This window comes from Pecten maximus, chromosome 4 (assembly GCF_902652985.1).
Source record: "Pecten maximus chromosome 4, xPecMax1.1, whole genome shotgun sequence".
In the NCBI taxonomy this organism is placed as follows: Eukaryota; Metazoa; Mollusca; class Bivalvia; order Pectinida; family Pectinidae; genus Pecten; species Pecten maximus.
The window spans coordinates 9,497,246-9,510,435 of record NC_047018.1 but is presented as its reverse complement, the minus strand read 5'-3'; the positions used below and the strand labels follow the sequence as shown (position 1 = coordinate 9,510,435).

The 13,190-nt window shown below is 36.3% G+C and overlaps 1 protein-coding gene across 1 annotated transcript in view; it reads right to left on the bottom strand.

Annotated features, from left to right (window-relative positions):
* The window catches only part of LOC117325169, a 47,879-nt gene extending 35,413 nt beyond the window's left edge, over positions 1–12,466 (bottom strand). The window contains 5 exon segments of the mRNA XM_033881156.1: positions 2,411–2,563; positions 3,011–3,259; positions 3,876–4,036; positions 10,171–10,227; positions 12,219–12,466. Of these exon segments, the coding sequence (XP_033737047.1) occupies positions 2,411–2,563; positions 3,011–3,259; positions 3,876–4,036; positions 10,171–10,227; positions 12,219–12,273 (675 nt within the window). The 5' untranslated portion in view covers positions 12,274–12,466.
* Between the last annotated feature and the right edge of the window lie 724 nt (positions 12,467–13,190).

Sequence of the window (13,190 nt, the reverse complement as noted above, 5' to 3'; positions counted from 1 at the left end):
AAACAGCCCTCTAGTACTTTTCAAACAAGGGCAACCTATATATAAAATTTAAGATTTAGCAATAATGGCTGTCTGTCGGCCATGTTGTTTTCCGATTGGTCCCAAAATGCAATACCAGGGACCAAGGGGAACCTACATATGAAATTTGAGAAAAATCCCTTCAGTACCTTCTGTACAATAGCGATAACAAACTTCAATTTTCAAAATACAAGATGGCTGCCTGTCAGCCAGGTTGTTTTCTGACTGGTCTCAAAATCCAATATGCATAACTAGACACAGAGGGCAACCTACAAATGAAATTCAGAAAGATCCTTTCAGCAATTTCTGATAAATAGCGATAACAATCTTCAATTGTCAAAATCCAAGATGGCTGCCTGTCGGCCATGTTGTTTTTCGATTGGTCTCAAAATGCAATATGCATAACTACGCACTGAGGGAAACCTACATATGAAATTTGAGAAAGATCCCTTCAGTACTTTCTGAGAAATAGCGATAACAAACTTCAATTGTCAAAATCCAAGATGACTGCCTGTCGGCCATGTTGTTTTCCGAATAGTCTCAAAATGCAATATGCATAACTAGGCACCGAGGGAAACCTACAATTGAAATTTCAGAAAGATCCCTTCATAAGTTTCTGAGAAATAGCTATAACAAACTTCAATTGTCAAAATCCAAGATGGCTGCCTGTCGGCCATATTGTTTTCCAATTGGTCTCAAAATGCAATATGCATAACTAGGCACCAAGAGGAACCTTTATATGAAATTTCAGAAAGATCCCTTCATAAGTTTCTGAGAAATAGCGATAACAAACTTCAATTGTCAAAATCCAAGATGGCTGCCTGTCGGCCATGTTGTTACCGATTAGTCTCAAAATGCAATATGCATAACTAGGCACTGAGGGAAATCTACATATGAAATTTGAGAAAGATCCCTTCAGTACTTTCTGAGAAATAGCGATAACAAACTTCAATTGTCAAAATCCAAGATGACTGCCTGTCGGCCGTGTTGTTTTCCGAATAGTCTCAAAATGCAATATGCATAACTAGGCACCGAGGGAAACCTACAATTGAAATTTCAGAAAGATCCCTTCATAAGTTTCTGAGAAATAGCTATAACAAACTTCAATTGTCAAAATACAAGATGGCTGCCTGTCGGCCATATTGTTTTCCAATTGGTCTCAAAATGCAATATGCATAACTAGGCACCAAGAGGAACCTTTATATGAAATTTCAGAAAGATCCCTTCATAAGTTTCTGAGAAATAGCAATAACAAACTTCAATTGTCAAAATCCAAGATGGCTGCCTGTCGGCCATGTTGTTACCGATTAGTCTCAAAATTCAATGTGCATAACTAGTCACTGAGAGGAACCTACATATGAAATTTCAGAAAGATCCCTTCATTAGTTTCTGAGAAATAGCGTGACAAACTTCAATTGTCAAAATCCAAGATGGCTGCCTGTCGGCCATGTTGTTTTCCAATTGGTCTCAAAATGCAATATGCATAACAAGGCACCAAGAGGAACCTTTATATGATATTTCAGAAAGATCCCTTCAGTGCTTTCTCAGAAATAGCGATAACAAACTTCAATTGTCAAAATCCAAGATGGCTGCCTGTCGGCCATGTTGTTTTCCGATTAGTCTCAAAATGCAATATGCATAACTAGGCACTGAGGCGGACCTACATATGAAATTTCAGAAAGATCCCCTTATTAGTTTCTGAGAAATAGCGATAACAAAGTTCAATTGTCAAAATCCAAGATGGCTGCCTGTCGGCCATGTTGTTTTCAGATTGGTCTCAAAATGCAATATGCATAACTAGGCACCAAGGGGAACCTAAATATGAAATTTGAGAAAGATCCCTTCAGTGCTTTCTCAGAAATAGCGATAACAAACTTCAATTGTCAAAATCCAAGATGGCTGCCTGTCGGCCATGTTGTTTTCCGATTAGTCTCAAAATACAATATGCATAACTAGGCACTGAGGCGGACCTACATATGAAATTTCAGAAAGATCCCCTTATAAGTTTCTGAAATATAGCGATAACAAACTTCAATTGTCAAAATCCAAGATGGCTGCCTGTCGGCCATGTTGTTTTCAGATTGGTCTCAAAATGCAATATGCATAACTAGGCACCAAGGGGAACCTAAATATGAAATTTGAGAAAGATCCCTTCAGTACTTTCTGAGAAATAGCGATAACAAGAATTGTTTACGGACGGAGGGACGGAGGGACGGACGGACGGACGGACGGACGGAGGGACGGACGGACGGACGGACGACGGACCACGGACGCAGGGCGATTTGAATAGCCCACCATCTGATGATGGTGGGCTAAAAATTGAAGAAATAAATCCTTAAATCTTAAATCTTGAGTCAATTTTTATCTTTGAATTCTGCATAAAGATACTTACTGATGGAACTCTGTAAAGCATTGAGTGAGCTGAACTGTCAAAGCCATGCCGTTCTGTGCATGCACTCATATCTTTAGTTTTCTTCACTGTTCTTGTTTTCCAACCATCTTGGATCATTTTATACGTGGTGGGGCATGTCCCTGTCACATCAGTCTGAACAATGTAAGAATCATATACTAGTACAAGAAATTATATTTGTGCAGTTATAGTGCTGAAAATGAGATTTAACAGTAAAATTTTCAGTAAATGCAAATAGCCACGATTACAAAAACTAGAAAATTGACAATTATGTGCTTATAATTTGCATCTCCTTCTCCACACCAATCAACACTAAAGTCTCATTAATGTAACCAGCATTAATATAATTATCTGGATACTTGATTAAAAATTGTAACAATCAGGAAAATGCAGATGCCTGACCACCAGGAAATTAATCAGAACTCGATAACATGACAGCTATAGTATAGTGAGCTCCCTTATTGTCTGATCAGGAATCTAATCTATGTAGAACTCAATAACAAGAATGAAGCCATTTTGGCAAGGAATAAATGTGGCAGGATGAAAAAGGTATTTGACTTTCCTCATTTCTGTGATGTTTACCTCAGAAACTTCATGTTGGCCGTCAAGAGATTCCATTCCATTTTGAAATGCAGACAAGATTCCTCTTTTAATGTTCAATACCCACGTTGGTTCATCATCACTAGGACATAGTTGATCTATGACACCATCTTGGAAGGAAAACCTGAGAGGGTTACTTTGTAATGCTGTCTTGAATTCTCGGGAATCACTGTGTCTTCTGAGTCGAACTGATCTATCAGGATCGGCTCCATATAAAATTGTATTGGATAGCTGAATAAATACCAAATAATTTATTAAAGTTGAAAGGCAGTTATATTGAGCTATTTGATATCAAATAAGAAGTAAAATATGTTTTCTGACTACATATCACTTTAGCAAATTATGTACAAAAATAAAAGTCATTGAAATTCAGGGAAAAGTAACATTAGATTATCAAAATGATTCCATCATCACACACAATCATTTCTTTGGTACAACAAAAGTAAATGTTAGTTTCACCCTTGATCATAAATCAATTTTTCCAAAAGAATGTTAAAACCATTGATGAAAGCAAGAAATGTTCACACTGAGATAGGTCTTTAACTGAACTTCATAGCCAATTGCACATGTACCATGTAAATAATAAGGTCTGGCCTTTGGTTATAATCAATATTGGTTTGGTTTATTTTGTGAAACATCCTATTAACAACCAGGGTCATATATCATTACAAATAACTTTTACTACATGAAAGCTCTAATTATACATGATAATTACTAATTCACCAATCAATCCTTATTGTAGTCCATTTGATACAAAATCAGCAAAAATATCCTGTCAATATGGAATATTTGAAGTAAAACTGGGAGTATATCCCTATCATCAAATCATCAAATGTACAAAACTTACCTCTAATGTAAATTCACACTTGGATATGACCCCTATTAAGGCACTTGCAGTAATCCTTAAACCTGCATTGTCCTCAGACGCCCCATGTATACCAGTAGACGTCTTACCCTCATAACGGAACTCATACACTGTCCCTGGCTGGTACAAAAACTTGCTGCTTTCTGAAATTTAGTTAATTTTATTTCATTAGTAGCACATTTCACACATGCACTTTTAATGCCATTTCCCCATTAAATTTGTTTTCTGCTTAATATTCATTTGAAGACAATTAGATTGAGGGACCTTTAAGAAACATTGCAGATAACACAAACAGTATCCTGGTTATGACTTTATGTAATTGGTAAAATCCCTGCTTTTTAACCAATAGGTACTGGCATTGAAATTTGATACAAAGCCACATAATTTAATAAAAATAAAGCTGCATTTAGAGCAATCTGCAAAGTTAACTTAAAGTGAATATATTTCTTTCACTGTATCTATATACAACTCTTCACCATAGCCAAACTGGAAAATAAAGAGAGAAAAGCCTGACAAATAGATCCTTATAAATATAGAACAGAGCACTGGGACACTCTACTTTAAACAGAAAATGATGCTGTTCATATTTTGAAAAAGATACTGTGCAAGAGAGTTTAGATTTCGCTTTAATGTACAGTATAATATTCCCACAAAACCACAGTATACTGGTAATAAATCTATTTCAATTATTGTGTACTTGTAAACTTCATATCTTTAATGAAATAATAAAATAAGCATATTTTTTCACAAAATATACTGGGAGCTGGGTTATAAAATATATAAACATTAAAATTTTAGTTTTATCATTTCATTAGAATACAGCTAAGTAAGATGAGTTCACAACGTAATCCAAATATCTTAGATGTAGATAATATCTTAGACTACCCACCTAACATGTTGAACAATTCCTATAATAATCATGAATAGGGACTTAGATAACAGTTATCTCACAATCTAATCAGATGGCTTTAATCAGTGATAATCAAACATAAGGTAAATAGAACCTTGAACAACAAGGTCACGTTGATGCACCTTAGTCTAAAGGACTTAAAATCAGGGTCTTCTTAAATCATGGAAGATATGTACCACATTTATACGCAAATGGCGGTCCTATCCCTTATCTAATATCTATAGAAATTATTGAGTGCTACTTAAAAACTCACATCCATAAGACAGCTATATACGTAGCTTCCAAACCTCAAATCTTGAAGATCAGGGTAGACATCAGACATCACTGATTTAACTGAAGTGATAGCTTGTGTTTTGTAACGTCTTATAACACGTACATGCAACAGAAGTCATTGTTTCAATTAATGCATCTGCTTGATTTCGTTTGCTAGCCTCAGGTTAGCCGATAGTCCATGCAGGGTCATGGCCGGAGTCAACCTTAAGCTGCTTGTACCTTAATAAGTCTAATTGACTACCATATGAGAGGTCCAAGTATGATTTCCAGGAAAAATTGGGTAGAATCTATATTTAAATTGTCTTGATCAAGGACACAATCATGCCTGTAATATCATGGTTATAATAAGCTTACTGAGGAAAAAAAACTGCCCCTGCAAGTATCTCCAGTTTTAGATCTTTCAAAAAGTATTTGTCCACAAGTCAAACTTTTCCTTTAGCATTCACTAGGAGTAGGCAAGTTCGACTCTAAACGATACCAAATCTGTAATAGGAAGCTAGGAAAGCTAAAAAATATTCTGCCGGTCAAGCTGGGGCTTTAAATAGCGACATTTTGCTCTATAACCCCACATCACACAGGGAACTTCTTGCTAGCCTCAACCTAGATGACATACACGTTACACCTAATAAATTCCTCATGAAAGCGCCTCATCTCCAATAAGGACTGAACCTTAAACCTAATGCAAAATTGGACCTATCAATTGAACCAGAGAAATCCTCCAATTTTAACACAGACCCATTTGCATTAACATGCCAGGTAGAGTTCCTGGCTAAGTTGAAGATGCATTCAGTAGGCCTGACCTCTAAAATAACTTCAGAACGTCTCTACTGATATCAAAATTAAAGACACAATTAAAAGTTTATCAGTACAGTACAGACACGCATTATAATATATATCAAGGTAATATTCAGCCTGCAGGCTAGACGGTCTTATATTTCTAAATCACATCTGCCGCCATTTTCCTCCGTAACCAAGGGGAGATAACCCTAAAAAGGTTCATGCTTAATGACCACAGAATTATATCTCGAAGTCCGCGGTATTATATTTCGAAGTTGATTTTACAATGATTATGAAACTTTTTCTTCAACTTTCTTCGGCGGAAATGAAGCCGTGTAGATTCTATGTCCCCGTGAAGATAAAAATAATAATAATAATAATACGAAAAAAAAAAAGTTTTTTGGTATGCGCGAATTTTGACATGCATTGAATCATGTGGTAGAATATTGAAAAAGGAGTCAAATGGTATGTAATGCTAAAGAGTTTCTTTCTGAGCTGTTACATGAACCTACATAAGTGTTTATATGCTTTCATTCGAGCCAAGAAGAGATGGGGGAAAAAAGGTTCATAATTGTTGTGAAATCAATAAATTGGACTATTTCCATGATTTATAACAGTGTGTCAGCTATATAGAATATGACACTACGGTCATGCTTGTGTGAGACAGCCCGGTTGAGAAACAGTCTCCATAGCGAATTACTTTACTCAAAAGCTCAGCGGATCGTAAAAGAATATTTTCTGATACGCTAATAGGATGAACTTGAGCTGACTTGTGATGGACGTCTATTTCACCAGTAAAACTTCATTTTGGAGACAGGTTAACGTTTCGCTAACGCTTTGTTTAAGACGTATGCCATTCTATGAGTCAAATACAATACGCATACCAGTGACCACAATTACAAACAGATTTAGTATGATTGAAGCATGACTTGAATTTTTGCTGTAGAAAATTACATTAAAAGGAAACAAACAAACAAGAACTATGGCGGCTATATTCTTGGAGTCGATCAAACGTTTTGATTTTGCATGATTTCATATAGAGACATTACGTCTGCTGCTTTGAGCCTTCTGATCTAACAAAAATTCCACGGAAGAGGATGTGTCGCCTGCGCAGGGTGATAGGCCTATATAACAAGAGTTATCGCGACAGTGACATCGACCTTTGACCTTGGACCAGTATACAAACTCCCCTTTGCAAGCACTTGTGGTAAAGACAACTTCATGAAAATTGATTTTGAGGGGCCAAACGGAACTTAAGTTATCAAAAGTAAACAAATATCTATTTTTAGTAACACATTTTCTATTTATAGTAACAGTGACCTTGACCTTTGACCTTTGGATCAGTTAAAAGAACAATCCCAAGCAAGCACTTTTGGTAAAAAAATTATCTGCATGAAGTTTGAGTTTGATTGGCACAAGGGAACTTGAGGTATCGCACGGAAACCTCAGAAGCTGACGTCGACAGACCTGCTTTCAGTTGCAGGCGACACAAAAATTAGGTCACTATTTCTATAGACATACATATAAAAACGTAGATGTGGTGCATTGGTGCCGTAGATCGTGAGTTTGAGGCCCGGATAGGGCACGTTTGCGTTACTATGGTATATACACCTGTACGTCGTCTATTGACAGACATCCTTTTTTCGAGTTAATGTGGCCAAAAGAAGACAAAATATAGTTGCTATGACATCACCGTCGTCGTATTTTGTCTGATATTTACACTAGGTTCACATCTCGAGCTTGCGTTTGGACATTTTAGAGTTAAAGACGAAGGTCGCGAGATGAGATATTATATATCTGGATAGATTAGTGTATCCATCCGACGATAAACCTATCCATAATGATGACATGGCAGAAATCTTATGAAGTGGTACTCAAGGATACATTGAAAAAGTATTTGTGATCGACTGAAACCTTGAGAACGTGACCGCAACATCTTCACACACGTTATTACATCACATGGTTCAAATCTGACTGACTAACTGACTAGTTAACTAATTGACTGACTAACTAACTAACTAACTAACTGACTGACTGACTGACTGACTAACTGACTGACTATTTCTGAGCGACAGGATTTTCTTTCGGGCGGTTAAAATTAGATGTTGGTAGTTGGAATATTTTATGAATGGCCAAAGTAACTGCTGTATCGGTTAGAGTTCTTTGGTGACCAGGTTCTAAGTCACTGCTCTATTGGTTAGAGATCTTTGGTGACCAGGTTCTAAGTCACTGATCTATTGGTTAGAGATCTTTGGTGACCAGGTTCTAAGTTACTGTTCTATTGGTTAGAGATCTTTGGTGACCAGGTTCTAAGTTACTGATCTATTGGTTAGAGTTCTTTGATGACCAGGTTCTAAGTTACTGATCTATTGGTTAGAGATCTTTGGTGACCAGGTTCTAAGTTACTGATCTATTGGTTAGAGTTCTTTGGTGACCAGGTTCTAAGTTACTGATCTATTGGTTAGAGATCTTTGGTGACCAGGTTCTAAGTCACTGTTCTATTGGTTAGAGTTCTTTGGTGACCAGGTTCTAAGTCACTGATCTATTGGTTAGAGATCTTTGGTGACCAGATTCTAAGTTACTGATCTATTGGTTAGAGTTCTTTGGTGACCAGGTTCTAAGTTACTGATCTATTGGTTAGAGATCTTTGGTGACCAGGTTCTAAGTTACTGATCTATTGGTTAGAGTTCTTTGGTGACCAGGTTCTAAGTTACTGATCTATTGGTTAGAGATCTTTGGTGACCAGGTTCTAAGTCACTGTTCTATTGGTTAGAGTTCTTTGGTGACCAGGTTCTAAGTCACTGATCTATTGGTTAGAGATCTTTGGTGACCAGATTCTTTTTCGAGTTGTTAAAATTAAACGCCAGACAGGCCATTCGTATAGATCTACCCCACTTTAGATATCAGGAAAATAAGTTTTATAATAATTTGGGCATTAGTTATTGGAGTTACCACTCCATCGAATGATACGACTCTATATATATATTAGGTATAGAGGCAATTCATGCATGTGTCCATTGCCGCATCATCACAGGTCAGTGGTCAGTCATGACCAAGCCGTGTAGATGGTACACTAGGGCGTCAGTATAACCATTAGAGAAAGTCCGTGTATTTGGGAGACAACTCTGGACCATTGTCGAATAGCTACACTTATGTAACGTAGCGTAGTGCAATTGACCAAGGTTATCCGACGGTGGTGTGGAACGTACAGTAAACTCGGAGTAACTTGATTCGAATTATAGAAACGTAAAAGCCCATTAACACACGGAAACATTCTGTTAACCGGAAGTTACCATGGGAGATGATCCGAAATATTTAATTTTACTATTGGACTTATTTCCGAATTGAATCCTGGAAACCCTAAATATTTAATCGGTACAACAAGTCCATGTATTTGACTTGGCTATCAATTGGATCAAGGATGGGGAACAGGCAGATGACCTGCTAATCTTATCCGTGTGTATTTGTAGTATTTACTGATATAGATATGTAATCAATGACATAAATGGGTCGATGAAGAGGCGCCATACCGAGCTGGTCAAGGTATGAATCTGGTATTGTTGTATATTCTCCAACATTAGAATTTAATCGCTATGAGACATACTAATGGTACAGAAATTGGTATTATACCACTTTATACGCTACTAACGTGATTTATATGTTCGTTGGTCAACATCGTGAAAATAATTTGCTCACGAACACAGCGTGACACAAACATGAGTACATCCCGTGGACGTCCTTAGTTTGACCTTGTAAAATCAACAGGAGACCAAGGGAAACACCAATTCGTGACATTCAAAACACAAGATCAATCCGTGATATTCAAAACACCATCTTCATGTAACATTCACAATCAAAATCTCTTGTTTATTAGTTTCTTCATTTTGTGGTTCTGCTTTGATTGTTTCTCATAAAAAAACAAGCATTTGCACGTTTGAGTTGCATTGGGTTTGAAAGGGGGAGGACCTTGACCCAGAACCCCTGAAACTGGAACTTGTTTAAGATACTGTGGTCCTTCATCATTGTGTGAAGTATAAGGCCAAAATCAGTCATGGAATGAAGACACTAGAGTGTCGACAAACTTTGGCGTTACGTACATACGTGTGTACAAGACGGACGGGGAGGTTTCACTGGTAGGGAAACAATAGTGTGGAGTCCACCCTTTACAATCGTGTAAATATATCAGGCATATATTGAGATATGTCACCACCAAGTAGTTCTGTATTATTTGATTATCCTACACTGTATATCAATATGTGTAATTCAGCAGTTTTGAAGGGGAAAAAAAACCAGTTACAGCATGGTCACCCGACTTACCTGTACACTCTCTGGCACACGATCCACTGGAAACAGGCGTAACAGTCGTAACAGGACCTACAACAAAACAACCACAATCACTTTGTGTAGAAACATCTTCTTTAGAATAAAAAAAAGGAAAAAGAAAAATTATTTAGATGCAAATGAAAATTTCCGGATATTTTGAATATGCAAGCGACATCTCTGACGCAGGAAATAAAAATTCTAACATAGTTATAAGGAGCTAGAATATGATAAGTATTTTAACATACGGTATAAGGAGCCGGAGTATAATAAAGTTTGTTTTATACTGTATAGGGAGCTAGAATATAATAAGTATTTTAACATACGGTATAAGGAGCAAAAGTATAATAAGGTTTATGAGCCATGAGGCTCTCGGCAAAATAAAGAATCAAGAATCAAATTTGTTTTTATACTGTATAAGGAGCTAGAATATGATAAAGATTTGTATTCGGTATAAGGAGCTAAAATGTAATTCAGAATTGTATATACGGTATAAGGAGCCAGAGTATCATTTAGGACTTTTATATACGGTATAAGGAGCTAGAGTATTATTTAGGATTTCTATATACTGTATAAGGAGCTAGCGTATCATTTAGGATTTTTATATAAGGTATAAGGCGCTATAGTAATATTTGTTTTTTTATACTGTATTAGGAGGTAGATCTAGAGTATCACTTAAGATTTTTTTATACTGTATATGGAGCTAGAGTATTATTTAGGATATTTGTGTTCTGCAAAGGAGCTAGAGTATTATTTAGGATATCTGTATGCTGTAAAGGATTCTAGTGCAGTATTTGTATACAATGTATCCACTTACTATGTATGGACAGGGATATCCACTATTTCACCCCTGTGAGATTTCTGATCTCACCCTACTTATCTCACCCTAGGTTTGAAACAAGATACACGTGCTCTCTACGTGTTCTGAATAATTGCATGCCGTCACGCCAACGATACAATGACGCCACAGCGACAATACAATGACGTCACGAGGAAAGTTCAGTTATGTCAACACTTCCTTGCATCAACATAACATCCATATTAGATACATAAGAGGGTAAACAAGGTAAGAGAAAGTAAGCATTCACCCCCTTAAGTGGAGTGAGACGCCCCAAGGGAGTGAAAGTGTCAACAACAAGCTTAAAACACGCTTTCAACGACACCAAGACTGTGATTATGAAAGTTTCTATTAGGCTTATATATATATAAAGTGTAAAAGACATGCATGTTACATGCGCGCGATCACGGAATGACATATATATCTGGATTATCGATAACATCATAACTCGGACATCAGTCTAATTACAATAGAATGGGATTTAACTTTTCCAGTGGATTCTATAAAAAAAACCGTATTGACCCGATTTCTTTAGGTTGAAATAAAGTAGTTTGACTTCAATTGAATTCACAAAAAATAAAGTTTTTGTTTTTGAAGCCTCGTTTTGAGTTTGTGGTACTGAAGCTGATATTAGACACCGCTCCTTCTCAGCCTGTAAACAGCTCCGTCCTGCTGACATCATTTCTCTACTTTTTCACTTGTTATAAACATTCGGTGTGTCAGTTGAACTCTGGACTTAATGCACTATATACACGTGCGCTTGTTTTGTTTAGCCATCAGTTACGCGTATTCAGCATTGCGGTGAAGTGCGCATTTAATTTAATGACACAGAAATCGGTTGTGTAAACTATTACGTCCGTTTAATTTTGTAACCTTCATAGACTATATAAATCACACTAATGTAGGGTTAAATTACAATGAGAGGTTTTCAAATTTATTAATTACGTTATTTACATTTCCGACAGGCAATTATACAGATGAAATAGGAAAACTATTTTTATTAAATTATTATAAATTTATCTGTAGTGTACCTGTAGAAACCACTTAGTATTTAATCAAATGAACCTAACACATATTTTACGAAAGGATAAATTGTTTTTATATTATACTAAAATAACAAAAATAGAAACAGCATGCTTTACTAAATCTGGTTGATGTTAATAAAATACAATGGTGATTCTTCTTCTGATATAAACATTTAAAATACCTGCAAAACTCCCCGCCACAATGGCTAGAAAAACTGTCGCTGTGTTAAAATCCATGGTAAGTCCAGTTTCCCAGTGTTGGGATGATGGACTGTGATTACATATGTGCGGTGCGCGAGCTAGTTCGGGCTTTATACTCCCTTTGTCAAATGCAGTTCAAAGGTCAAACAGCAATACTAATCCGAGCCTTGTACGCACTACTCCGTATGCGCAGTTGTGATGCGGAGATTTCGGAACTCTCCCGTGGACTAAAGGTTAAACTAATACAAACATGTTATAATGAAGTGTAGATTGGTTTATTTTGTTTGTGTGTTTTGTTCAACAAAGCTAAACAGTAGTAGGCAGCAAAGAAAACAAATTACTCTGTATGATAGAATAAAACAATGTCCTTTGTCATTATTTTAGATTATAAAAAAGTCATTATATAAATACATGTCTATAAATGGTACATTCTAATCAACTATACATCTTTCTTACAGAGTCCCCATCATAAAGATTGGTTCACTAATAACACAACTTATTAGACAATTTAAAATGGGAGATAACTTTGGTAATACATACTCATGAAAAGAAACTAGCATGTTAAGGATCTAATAACATTTATTTCAAAGATGACATTATATGGTGCAATGATATGCTGAGATAAGTTATTAACCCTGACTTAGCTTTGTACGGCATCATTGACCGCCAGTTCAGCATGCTGAAGTAGGTTCATCCTAGCTAGATTACCAAGATAACTTGAAGATAACAATTTAAATAACAAGGCACATATCATAAGCTTTTATTTACTTACTAACTTAGAAACATTAGGGAGTGATTAGATAATCGCACCCTAAGTATGCCAAAGCGCAGTAAATAACTGACAAACAAGCCGAAATTAAGTCATCGTGACCTAGATATACGTCAACAGATTGTTGATGGGAACGGCTATTAACAACTCGCGCTAGTAATAAATTAACTGTCATAATTTCTAT